Source organism: Saccostrea cucullata, unplaced genomic scaffold (genome assembly GCF_032062105.1).
Source record: "Saccostrea cucullata isolate Sc308-1 unplaced genomic scaffold, CSIRO_AGI_Scuc_v1 ctg5579, whole genome shotgun sequence".
NCBI classification, from domain to species: Eukaryota; Metazoa; Mollusca; class Bivalvia; order Ostreida; family Ostreidae; genus Saccostrea; species Saccostrea cuccullata.
In genome coordinates this window covers 15,903-30,105 of record NW_026929555.1, presented here as the reverse complement: position 1 = coordinate 30,105, position 14,203 = coordinate 15,903, and the positions used below count along the sequence as shown (strand labels likewise).

Below are 14,203 nucleotides of genomic sequence, written 5' to 3'. Positions count from 1 at the left end.
GACAGACAACGGACAAATTTTGATCAGAAAAGCTCACTTGAGCCTTCGGCTCAGGTGAGATAATAATATGTAGAAGATGTAACATGTTACAAGAAAACATAAAGTAGCGTTTACAATACAAGATAATATATGTAGAAGATTTAACATATGTTACAAGATAAGAAATTATAAAACCATTAGCAGTATTTACAATACAAAATAATATGTAGAAGATATAACATGTGACAAGACATTATTCAGTTGTCATTCATGATCTCAATTAGTGTCGTAAATTATAGATTAATTGAAAGTATAGCATTAAATAGCTGCATTATACATACTTGCTTCAACTGATGATAAAAATTACAACAAACTTTTTAATGAAATATAAATATCATTATCCCCTTGCAACAGAGTTGAAGAGGATATAATAACACAATCATGTGAGCGTGTGTTTGTTTGTGGGCGTGTTATGTCCTGTGTGAAAGGGAATATGTAAATTTGCATTGGGAATGAAAAATTTAGAAGGTTCCCTTCGACTGATTTATACTTACTTAAAGGATTTCAAACAAAAAACTTAAATCTCTTGTTGTTGTGTAAAATTGCTTTAATTCCTGTAAACATGTAAGTCTCACTATACTCTTTAATTACAGGATCAAGTCAATAACTGACCAAAACCCCAGTGATGGACCCCCTGGACAGAGCTCAAGACATCCTCCTCTGTGACCTGTGTCAAAAAGCTGCATTACAGAGTCATTGTGAACTTTGTCAGATTAACCTGTGTAAGGCCTGTGTAGGAGAGCATCTCTCTGATTCATCCAAAAGACACAATGTGGTACCATACAAACAAAGGACTTCTATTCCTAACTTCCCAAAATGTACAAACCACACCCAAAAACATTGTGAACTTTACTGTGAGCAATGTGACATTCCTGTCTGTTCTACCTGCATCTACTCTGGGAAACATAAAGGACACGATTTTTCATATGCTCTACAGAAACTCAGTTCTAAACCAAAAATTTTAGAAAACGACTTGGAAGAACTAGAGGAAAATATCTACCCTACATACGAAGAAATTACATCAGATCTTAACTCTGAAAAAGTCAACTTGGAAAAACATTACGAGAAACTGACAACAGCTGTCACCAAACAAGGAGAAGACTTGCACAGAGAAATTGACATCATTATCAACAAACAGAAATCTGAAATTGATGAGATGAAAAAAGAACACTTGGCTGCTCTAAATAAACAGCAAAAAGAATTCAAACAGATTACTTTAGATATAAAACAAAGCATAGCTGATCTGAAGAGAATACTGGACTCCAATGATGTCTCCCTTACATCTGCTTACAAATCAAAGAATGTCGAATTCAGGATTCTACCTCCTAAATTCAACGTCATATTACCAAGTTTCTCTCCAAATCAAATTAAAAAAGAAACGCTAAATCAAATGTTTGGTTCCCTGTCAGCATTTTCCATTACAAAAGAAGAACATGGCTACACAATGAAGACATCTAAAGCTGTATCCTCTCCTCCAGTGAAACCACTGCTTGATAAACCAGAGCTCACCACCACCATAGACACTCGGTATAATCTATACAGTGTTTCCTGTCTCAGTGATGAAGAAATCTGGACTTGCGGGAATGATAAAATCTTGAAACTCTTCAACCTTGAAGGTAAACTACTGAAGTCAATCCAAACCAAGTCACGGAACATAGCACTTGACATAGCAGTGACAATGAGTGGAGATCTAGTTTATTCTGACTATGATACAAAAACTGTTAACATAGTGAAAAATAAACAGATACAGGAAGTGATCAGACTACAGAGATGGATACCTTGGTATGTCTGTAGTACCTCCTCTGGTGACCTACTGGTAACCATGGACAGTTATGATTATAAACAATCAAAAGTTATCCGTTACTCTGGCTCCACAGAGAAACAAACTATTCAATTTAATAGTGAAGGTAAACCTCTGTATTCATCTTGTTGCTACGTCAGTGAGAACAGGAACCTGAATATCTGTGTGGCTGACAACGGAGCCAGAGCAGTAGTGGTGGTTAATCAGGCAGGAAAACTCCTATTTAGATATACTGGTCATCCCTCCACTACCAAAGGATTTTTTGATCCACACGGCATCACAACAGATAGTCAGAGTCACATTCTGACAACTGATACATCCCAACACTGTATCCACATCCTAGATCAGGACGGACAGTTCCTCCGTTACATTGATAACTGTGATCTGCAGCATCCATGGGGTTTATGTGTTGACACCGTAGATAACCTCTTTGTGGCCGAGTGTTCCAGTTATAAAGTGAAGAAAATAAAATACATGTAAACAATGTGTTAATATAAACTGTTTGTAACTGATATAATCTCCCTGTGGCTGAGTGAATTAGAATTGTAAAGAAATTTAACGACTTGTAAACTGCACGGATATATGAAAAAGGGTTAATCTTGTTGCACTTGAGCAAAAACTGAAATTCGTTAATTAATGTCTCAATGAACAGGTGACGGAAATCAAACTGCAGAATGTGTGATGAAAATATGAAAAAAAAAACAAGATGTGTTTGTGAAACACTGATGCCCCGTATGGCAACATACATGTAGCGAAAGTCAAGCTTTTTCAAATGTGGATCAAATATGTTTGTACCTAAAGTAAGGCCTTTTCACAAGAAATACAAATGTGAAATATAAACCCTAGCACCACCTGTTCAAAGGTTATGAGCATGATTAACGCTTTTAAATGTGGGACAAAATCTAGGGTCAAGGTCTAAAGATCAAAGTTGTTGGTTTCTGAAGAAAGGCCTTGTCTCAAAGATTGCATATGAGAAGCATGAAAGAGTCTTCTTACAAGGATTACATATATGAAGTATGAAAGCCCTAGCTCTAACTGTTCAAAAGTAATGGCCAATGTTAAAGTTTGTAAAAAGAAGGTCATTCTCCAAGGTCAAAGTTGTTGATATCCAATGAAAAGTCTTCTCACAAGGATTACATACGTGAAGTATGAAAACCCTAGCCTTTATGGCAAAGTTTAAAGTTTTTTTTCGTAATTACTGAAATCTCCAAGGTCAAGGTCAAAGGGTCAAAATTGTTAGTTTCAAATGAAAGGTCTTACCAAAAACATTGATATTTGAAATATGAAATTCCTAGTATCTACCGCTTAAAAATGGGCACACAGTAAAAGTTTGGATCTTTTGTGTTCAAATGGGTCAAATTCCAAGGTCAACGGGTCAAAGTTTATGATATCAAATTAAAGGTCTTGTCATAGGGATTAGATGTATGAAGTGTGAAAGCCCTAGTCCAAACCCTTCAAAAATTATACCCAATGTTGTATTTTAAAAGTGAATTAAACTCCGAGGTCAAAGGGTCAAAGTTCATGGTATCCAATGAAGCGTCTCCTGATAAGGATTAAATATGTGAAGTATATGAAAGCCCTAGCTTTTATTTTTTAAATGTTATGCCAAATGTTATAGTTTTTATGAGTACTGAAATCTCCAAGGTCAAGGTCAAAAATTTCAACGTTGTTTGCACTCAATGAAAGGTCTTTCCACATAGAATACATTTATGAAGTATAAAAATCCTGGTATCTACTGTTCAAAAGATATGGCTAAAGTAGAAGTTGGAAATTTTTGTGAGAAAGTGGGTAGAACTTCAAGATGAAGGTTAAAAGATCAAATTCGATGGAACCCAAAGAAAGGTCTTGTCAAAAGTAATATACTTGTGAAATAAGGATGTCATAGCTCTACTAAATCAAACTTCGTTTACGGGTGCATAAAAATTTATATGATATATAGAAAACAATTTGGTTGAAAGCATATTTAAAATGACTCATTATTTTCATAAAAATACATGAATAGTGATATATAGAGTGTTATTTGTTGTAACAAGAGGCCCATGGTCCACATCCTTTCCCTGAGCGGATTGGCTAGGAAAAAGAAGCAAAAATCAGTTTAGTATTGAAAAGTTAACAGGGGTGGAGGATTGAATTTTAAACTACCTTAGTTTTGGGGTATAGATTTTTTTGTCGTGTCCGTCTGTCTGTCTGTCCAGAACTTTTGATTTAGTGGAGCTATGACTTTCATATTTCACATGTGCATTCCTTGTGACAAGACCTTTATTTGGGTTTGACCGAATTTGATCTTTTAACCTTGACCTTTTTACCCACTTTTACACAAAAATTCCAAACTTTTATTTTGGCCATATCCTTTGAACAATAACACCAGAACTTTTTTTTACTTCATATATGTTTTTTTTTGTTGCAACACCTTTCATTGAGTACCAAAATTTTTGACCTTTTGGCCTTGACCTTGGAGATTTCCGTACTAAGTAAAGTTTTAACCTTGGTCATAAATTTTACGGGATACGGTAGAGCTTTCATGCTTCGCATATGTAATCCTTGTGAGCAGATACGTCATTGGATACCAAGAATTTGACCTTGAAGTTTGGCCTACTTTTCAAATACAAGCTTGAATATAATTTTGAAGGGGTGGAACTAAGGCTTTCTTACTTTAGATATTTAATCCTTGTGACAAGACCTTTAATTTGATATTAAGAACCTTGATCCTTTGACCTTGGAGTTTGACCGATTTTTACACAAAAAAATCCAAAATTTTACTCTGGTCCTAATTTTTAAAACGTAGAAACTAGGAATTTCATATTTCAAATATCAATTCTTTTTGACAAGACCTTCCAATTGAAACCAACAATTTTGACCTTGGACATTTCCATACTTACAAAAAACGGCTTTATACATATTTTTTTTGGAGAGCTACCGTTCTGCAGCTAGGAATTTATGAGATAAAGTGTGGCATTGGTCACTCTCAATCACGTTTTTAACAATCCGGATAAGATTTTCGTCCATAATCTTCTTCCCGTCCTCCCGTATAGCCTTTGTACAGAGGTCTAACGGTCTAAAATTCCAATATTTGTGGACAAATACCCTGATTAACTACATGTTTTATTATGCATATTTTGGATCTATGTTGGCGATATCTCGAACATTACACATAATTTAACAAAAGTGTGGTGCTCCGTCAATTCAGGAGACGTCATTTTCACAGTCGTTTTCACAGGAATCTAATGGCATTAAATTATTACCGGCCGCCATATTTCTGTTAGTACTTCTAATATCACGTTAGAAATTTATATACATGCTAGAACAATATAAAGATACATTTGAGAAAATTGCATGTCAAAAAAATATCTACGAATTACATGTGTATAACAATTTGTGTTTGTGAAACACAATAAGCTGTTTATTCGTGTAACAAAAATCTTTAAAAAGCTCATTTTTAGCAAATTCTAGCATTTTTTGATCACAGTCAAGGTCACCAGGTCATTGAATTGGTGTCAATGACAAGAACTTGATTTTTTTATTTTATGCACACAAAATACTTTTATGGTTCAAAAGTTATGGTGAAAGTTACAGAAAAAGCTACTGTATTTTTAGCATAAAACAGTAAGGTCACCATAAATTGACCTTTGTGTTTAAAAAAGAACTTTATTAGTGTACTGGCTTTTAACCTGCATACTAAAGATGAAGGACCTTAAGCTCTTTCATGGTTTAATTGTTATGGCGAAGGTTAAAGTTTGCAGACAGAAAAGTTATTTTTATATTCATATAGCTCACATTCAAGGTCACAAGGTTCTCTTAATATTGGTGTCAACTGAAAGCACCTCATTATAAGTATGCATACTAAATATGAAGTTTCTACCTTTCATGGTTCAAAAGTTATGGCGAAGGTTAAAGTTTGGAGACAAACAAAACAAACAAACAGACAGACATAAAAATAGAACAAAAACAATATCCGTATAACGGTAATTTTTACTGTGTAAATTTTTACGAATTTTGGTCAAAAAGGGTTTTTAAATTTTAACGCGTTAATTTTTTACGAATTGAAAAGGTCCGTAAAAATTAAAACCATCAGATGTAAAATTTCAGATCACTAATTGTTAGCACTTTAAAAAAATTAACGTTTTTTTACAAATAATGTGTCCGAAAACCCGCGATGTAAGAGAGAGAGAGAGGGGGGAGAGAGATTATTAAATTATAACAATATAAACAATGCCACAAATTACATAATGTATTAACAAAAATTATCATTTACCTTTATATACACAAACCATGTACCCTTCATTTATTCATGTTTTATAAAACACGTACAATGAAGCGCATTGAAGTGGTAAAATTTCCCGTTGGAATGGAACGTTTTGAGCTATCTTTAGAACGTTGATTGTCATACAATGTCGCCCATTTCTTTAGAAAGGAAAATCGGTCGCATGGTTCAAATTGGAATACCTGTAGAACAGGTATTCTAAAAATATAATATCCAATCAAATTCACGGCCTACATAAACACAGAGTACGCACGTGTTCGAGAGGACAGTACATGTGTTATGGAAACGCCAATAAACAGATAATATTCATAATTATGTACAAATTCGTTGCAATACTTGTTTTATAGTCAGGTGGATATATTCTCTAAATCTCTCTTATAACTTTAAAAATCTCGATTTCAGTGAAACTGATGTTGCTTTTTGTAAAGAGTGGGGTGTCCTAAAACATTACCACGAATATTTCTTGTACGTTTCTAAAGAAATGGGCGTGTCATTCTGTAATAATTGACGTTCAAAACATGACTCAGAACGTTTCATCCAAACGGAAAATTTTACCACTTCAATGCGCTTCATTGTAGCTAGGCACACCACGTACTCGTCTGGATTTACCAAAAACAAGAGAGACAACTCAAACTATCATAATTGAAGTGAAAGTATACATGTACAGTGTATTAAGAAGACGAAGTTTCATTCAAAGCAAATGAAACAGAAGAAAGTGTCAAAGATTGAAAACATGGGTATAATTGGAAGACCTGTAATTATTAAATCATTATCAGAATTCATGCGTCTCGTAAAAATACTCAAAAAGAGTAACCAGGTAGATCTAACAGATTAATTAATTGACGATGTTTGTATAATTTTTACAAGTTAATTGAGATTTACCTCTATGATCCCAATTGATGATTGACTTAAAAGTATTCAAAATACCAGTACACTAATTATATAGCCTCCAGGGAGTGAGCTTAATGACAATTAGCATTACTTTTACACATGTGATGTCGAAAATTTACACGAGCCGTTTTATAAAAATAAAAAAAATGTGAAATTTTACGCGTGGTTTTCAAATTTTACGGATTTATAAAACTCTGTAAAAATTAGTAAAAATTAGCAGCACGTAAAAAATACCCGTTATCCGGTCAAAAAATATACGCGAATTATAAAAAATCCGGGCGCATCAAATTTTGGATTCCGCACGCTTTTGTTTCAAAGTTTTTGCCTTGCTCCGTACCTCCCCATCAGCGATATCAACCCAGTGATAATTTTAAGAATTTTTTTTTTAGATACAGAAATTTTGCCCAAAATTTATTTGAATCTGTAAGATACATATTTCTGTGAAATTTCATAACTATATGACGTCTGTAAGAGTAAATAACAGCAGATTCCGCGTAATATTTGAACGGCCCTCGTACATTGAATTAACGACGGATTTTTCGTCATTTTCCGATCATGACAAGGAGCACACGGTGGGTTTGACCGGTCAGCAGGGGATGCTTACCCCTCCATGGCACCTGATCCCACCTCTGATGTTCTGGAGGTCCGTGTTTGAATACTGTTCGTTTTCCCCATATATGCTTTATTTCACTTTGGAACCAGGAGATAAATTACTATAGTTTGATTTCCTTTTTATACACTTAATTAGAATGATCAAACTAATATGCAAATGTTACATAAAATCCTGTGGGATTGACAAACTTCAAATGTATAAAGATTAAAAGAAATATTACTTTTACAATATTCCCTAATTTATGCTTCTTATTCCGGAAATCAGTATCACCCAAATGTTTTCAAACATCAAAAGGCCTTTGATTGTGATTATGACGTCATAATACATCTCTGTTTTGTTGACAACATAGTGTGGATGTGCAGGTTAATTCTTTAGACTATGATTTAACCTAATGTCTTTTAAGTAAAATCATTTTTAAGGGTATGTAAGGATAAAGAAAATTGCCTCATAAGTTGATAGTTCTTTATGCGCTGTGTATCTATTTACATCCGATTACTTAAACAATTTTCGAATTAAATTTAGAGAATACCCACGCTGGCAGTTTTCCTTTCATTAGTTTTTCCTTTAAATGTCAAACCTTTTCATTCTAAAAACATGTATTTGGAATGATAAACTTTTTTGAATTATTGTATTATCATAATACATGTGTATACGTATAATTAAAAGAAAGTATAGTTTTGATTTAGAGTGCCTATCAAAATGATACATTTACAAACACTTTGTTACGTCACGTTTGAGGTCTCTAACGATGACCTATGACGTCATAGTTTAGTTTTGTTTATACAAAGCGACAGAGGTGCAATTTGTGAGTAAAACCTTTTCCGTTATTGAAATGCTATTTTTTGTATGCCATTTTCCCCCTTAAAACTAAAATGTAGTGTGTCAACCTAGTTTAACTTAATTAAAGATCTATTGAGAAGAAATTTCATAATTAATAATGTTCGAAGTCTAAATCCTTTTACCCGCTCACATACATACAGTGTACATGGAATATCTCCCTTGTGTGGCGATCTGTAAATGTAAACTGTATCTATGTTAATCGTTAATTGGTCAATGCTGATTGTTTTCATTTTCTAATTAAATGCATAAAATTTTACGAAATCAAATTTTAACCTATGTAACTTTAAATAATTTATCAGCAATGCATGTACTATAGAAATTCCATATTCATTAATGCCCGTTTCCTTCCCTCATGGGAGTCAATGTTTTTAGTTAATCTTAATTGCAATATTCTTTGTGGAGTATCTATATTTAAAAAAAAACAACACTTTTAAAGCTTTATTTTTTTTCAGAGTGCAGTATAGTGAGTGAGAAAATGAACATGGAACAGAGACTTGAGGAAATTCTGACCGAGCTGGCGTGCCGTTCAGCTGATGTACCGAGAAACATGCTCCCTGTCCCTTTTGTAAGCCATTCTTAATCTCCTTACTAAAACTATAAAAAATAATTGATTTGATTGCAGGGATGAGGCGGGGGGGGGGGGGGGCAAAATCAAGTTTTTAGGGTACATTAAACAAAATTGAAAACAAAATAACACCATGTTTTAAAATAAACATTATTTTGCAACGTCGATTATTTACTTGAGTGGGTTCAAACTTATACCTTATGTTTAGGTAGTTTTATGCCATAAATTTTGTATTTTCGTATTTTTTAATTATTACAAGACGGAGATCTCATATTGGACTTTGGTGAAGAAGTTGTAACAGACCTGGTGAGTATTACAGACTGTGGATTTATTCATTTCGGGGGGGGGGGGGGCTAAAGTAAAGACAATAAATATAAATAGAACAAAATGCTAGACCCATGCCTTTTGACAAAAACTTACAAGCGGTAAAACACAACTATATGTACATCATTTACGTATCAACCATTTTGTGTACAAGAGTAAACCTATCTTATATCATCGGAGATAAAGATAGCTGGAGACAAGTAAAGATGTTTTAGTGAATTTTTATTTTCAGAAATCAAAGAAAGAGATTCTAAAATTTGAGAAAAGTTGGGTAGAGATTGTTGAAGAAGAAGAAGAGAGACAGGTAATGCTGTGCTTACCATTTTAATTTACAAAGGAGCACATTTTGAAAGATTATTTGATTACATTTTTAAATATATTATCTATTGAAATCCATGCAGTGAAATTGACAATGACAAAGCCCATGCATGCACACTCTCTCCTTTTATAATAGATCAATTTGATAACATTCATGAATGTATTTATCTATTTATTTCATTTATTAATTTAATATTTGTTTGTTTATATAGAAAAACTTATTAAAGATGGAATCAGAATTGAAAGCAATGGCGCCACAAATAAAGCTTAAAGAAAAGATGCAGGAAGAACTAATGGTACGTACTGTGTAGATTTCTTAAAAGATGCAAAATAATATAAACTTTTTTCTTTGTAGATTGATGAATAAGTGTTTTCTAATTGTATTACAGAGAGAAGCCCCTAAAAAGATCGTGAAGCTCAGGCAAACATTTCTTGCCATAGAAAAATCGCGGAAATTTTGGAAGACAATCCACGAAGAATTAAAGGTAAATTTTGAATTCAAAAAATATATGCTCTTTCACATGTATCTAATCATACTATACTTTTTTGTATATATGCAATTAAATTTCTATGATATAAAAATTTAATTTTGTCTTTATTTAATTATTTTTATACAGGTAGTTTTGGTTAAAAGGGATCAAGAGAAAATAGAATTCCATCATCAAAAGACTGCCATGTCGAAGATGTTAAAAGAGCTTCAGGTAAATATGCCAAATGTTACTATTATTGATTGCAATGTTCCAGGAACTGATAAAAAATGGATGGGGGGGGTCATAATATTTGAAAAAGGTAAACTTTCAATAAGTTTTAATAAATTTGGATTTTCAGGTAGTGGCATCAAAGGAAATTAAGAAAAGAAGTGAAAGAGAGGAAAGAAGAAATACCATTCAGAAAGCGATGCACCAAGAGTTGATGGTAATGTGTTGTGTTTTTTCCTTAATTTTTTTTTATATATTTGTACTTTTTGATTATGTTCTAAATTTTAATGCTCCTGTCTAGCTTGCTTTGTCTATTTTTTATTTTATTGAAAATATTTCTTTTGACAAAGAAAAATTTGGAGAGAAAACAGAACAAGATGGCATGAAGGAAACAATGTGATTTGAAAGATACCGTCAAATATTACTGTTATTGATTGCAATAATGCAAAAACTAGAATTGGATTATTTATTCGCAATTGTTTTAAAATAAAACCCTAAACTGTTAATAAGTTTTAATAAATTTTCATTTTCAGGAAGTGGCATCAAGAAATTTGGAGATAAGAAATGAGAGAGAAGAGAGAAGGGAGACAATCTGGAAAGCTATTCACAAAGAGCTGATGGTAAGTTTTCATGTGAATGTCTTTTTATTTTTGGTATCCAAAATGTGGAGCATAGAGATAAAATTAGAAAATATCATAAAAATGGATTAATAAGATAGCATAAGAAAGAATAAGATAAAATCTTTTACATCTAAAAGACTGACTACATAATTTTTATAGCTTTGACATGTAAAATTGAAAAAAGCAAAACAAAATCTAATATTTCTGCAAGGTACCTTAATGAAGGGTTCCAATTATTAATTCAACAAAGGCACCAAATATTTAATCATATACTTTTAGTATATTTGTAATCAAATTTCTCTGATATAAAAAACTAATTTTTCTTTATTTAATTATATTCATACAGGTAGTTTCAGTTAAAAGGGATCAAGAGAAAATAGAATTCAATCATCAAAAGAAGATTATGTCCGAGGTGTTAAAAGAGCTTCAGGTAAATATGCCAAATGTTACTATCATTGGTTGCAATGTTCCATGAACTGATAAAAATGGGCAGGTGGGGGATTTCATAATTTTTGAAAAAAAAAGTAAACTTTTCATAGATTTTGAAAAAATTTGATTTTTAGGTAGTGGCGTCAGGAGATTTTGAGAAAAGAAGTGAGAGAGAGGAAAGAAGGAATACCATTCAGAGAGAGATGCATCAAGAGTTGATGGTAAACTTTAATGTGTTTCATCCTTAATTTATTTTATATATTTGTACTTTTTGATTATGTTCTAAATTTTAATGGTCCTGTCTAGCTTGTTTAATATAATTTTAATTTTATTGAAATTTTTCTTATAGGCAGTTTTGACAAAGAAAAATTTGGAGAGAAAACAGAACACGAAACAGAAGGAAATGATGGCGCTGATGTTGAAAGAGCTTAAGGTAAATATGCCAAATATTACTGTTACTGATTGCAATAATGCAAGAACTGAAAATGGGATTATTCCCAATTTTTAAAAAATGTGATCTGTAAATTAGTTTTGATAAATTCGTTTTTCAGGTAGTGGCATTAAGAGAATTGAAGAGCAGAAATGAGAGAGAAGAAAGAAGGGAGACAATTTGGAAAGCTATTCACAAAGAGCTGATAGTAAGTTTTCATGTGAATGCCATTTATTTATATCTTTGGCACCCAACAATTGTGGAGCATAGGAACAGAAATGGTTTGAGAAGATAACATAAGAAAGAATAAGATAAAATTTTATATACTAAATGATTTTCATAGTTTTGACATGTACAGTTAAAACAAACAAAAAAAATCTAAATATTTCTGCAAAGTACCTTAATGAAGGGTTTTTTATTTTATAGAAATTCAACAAAGGCACCAACCCAGAAGACGAGGAAGAAGATTTATTTGTCCCTAGAAAGCTTTTCATGTTCAAGGTGGACACATTTAAAAACAACTCTCCACAGGTAAGATTTTGATACATTACTAGTAATGTGTAGAAATCATTTGGAAGTTTTTTTCTGTGCAAAAATATCCATGAAAATATGTATACTGTAGTATTATCAACATTAACATGATGTATGTACCATCTATGGGAGATGCTAATTATGCAATGTTCTTTCATATAAATCTATTGTGTGTAAGGAGAGCGGAGATCAGAAAACCTTGTGAGCAAAGATGACTTCATGGCTTAATATTTGTTGAAAAGTATTAATATTTATTAAAAGTGCTCAACAAAATACCTTCTTCCTTTTTAGGATGTTGAGACTACACAATGCCACAAGGAAACAGAGATTAAGAATGACCACTGTACCTCAAGTGTAGGACAGGTATGTAGAACGTGTAATTTGTATTTTATGCATTTATGTGATGTCTTTCAATGAATTTAGATTGATAAAAAAAGACAAACAAGAAAAAGCACCATGCTATCATACCTCATGTCAAGACATTTCACTCTAGCCATGTGTTTACTTTTTTATATCTACATGTATTATATTAAAAAATATATCAAATTAAATTAAATTTTATATATGACAATATTTTTTTATTATTCAGGTGCCCACTCCACCAAAAAAGAAGTCTTTCAGAGGAAGGCTTAGGAAATTATTTGGTTTAAAATAAGAGACTGTGTGTATGGAACCTCATGAGGAAACTTAAGATATTCATTGATAATTTTCGGCTGAACATAACTTGGACAAAAAACAAACTTCTGTTACGATCGATCATCACTACATTACATTTTAATTTCTCTATTTATCATTTTTTATCATTTTTAAAAAATAAAATGTGTAAAATTGCATTCTTGATGTGTTTATTTGTATATCAATTGCATGGACTCAGATTTCTGGAGTAATTCAGACTAATTCAAAGCTCCAAATAAGAAGATATACCATGGTCATGCCTAGATCTCCAGTAATTCCTCGGTTTGAACTTGGACAAATACAGTCAAACTTAGTTATCTCAAACTCAATAAAACTGAGCAAAAACTTCGAGAATTCTGGTGATTCAAAACATATAACGTTAAAAATACTTACAAAATAAGTAATTGGGACCATCAAATCAATTCAATATATCCATGGTATTCGAGAGACCGAAGTTCATCTGTACTTTGATATACTTAGTATAGAATATCCCGATCATGACAAGGAGCATACGACGGATGTGACCGGTCGGCAGAGGATGCTCACTCCTCCATGGCACCTGATCCCACATCCGATGATTTGGAGGTCCGTGTTTGCTCTGCTAGCACCTATTTTGTATTGTTTTATGGGCTTTTGAGCTTGAATACTGTTATGTATATATATTTCGTTGTAAAGTACCCCTATGATGAGAAGTCCATTATCAATCTATTAGTAAAGGATAAATTGTTTGAAATATCATTATTAATCTTTTACGGAAAGCTCACTTGATGTGTGTATTTATTTAGCGTCTTGAGAATTATATCAACCATACTTATCGAAATTAAATTTTACAATCGTATTGATTTGTCTTTCTTTTCATAATGTACAACACAGCTTTAAGAGAATTTATAAATAATTTTTATCGTTGAAATCAAATATAACTATGCGGAAGATGGGGAAAAAACAGGTTCTGTATACAATGTTTAATAATGGCTCATATGAAAAGTCGAAAAGTTAAATAAATCTAACTACATAACTGTGGCTCTCTAGTAGAAAAAATCAGAAGTCTGTTGGAATTTTCTCAGAGAGCTTATTTCACAGCTTATTTATCTTACATTAATAATATATTCATGTTTGCTGGGCTTGATTGATTTTATATATAAAGTATTTGTTGATTTAATCTAATATA

General features: G+C 32.3%; 2 protein-coding genes across 2 annotated transcripts; both read left to right on the top strand.

The window, feature by feature from the left end:
- The first annotated feature begins 664 nt into the window (after nt 1-664).
- On the top strand, nt 665-2,320 carry LOC134281215 (E3 ubiquitin-protein ligase TRIM36-like). Its single transcript, XM_062763694.1, has one exon. The coding sequence runs from the start codon at nt 665-667 to the stop codon at nt 2,318-2,320; it is 1,656 nt and encodes a 551-aa protein (XP_062619678.1).
- Nucleotides 2,321-8,926: 6,606 nt separating this feature from the next.
- Nucleotides 8,927-12,466, top strand: LOC134281214 (golgin subfamily A member 6-like protein 26). The gene is made up of 13 exons (XM_062763693.1): nt 8,927-9,010; nt 9,567-9,638; nt 9,865-9,948; nt 10,042-10,137; nt 10,270-10,353; nt 10,481-10,567; nt 10,884-10,970; nt 11,317-11,400; nt 11,534-11,620; nt 11,749-11,832; nt 11,951-12,037; nt 12,256-12,360; nt 12,452-12,466. Exons 1-13 carry the CDS (start codon nt 8,927-8,929, stop codon nt 12,464-12,466), a joined length of 1,056 nt encoding a protein of 351 aa, XP_062619677.1.
- The last annotated feature ends 1,737 nt before the right edge of the window (nt 12,467-14,203 follow it).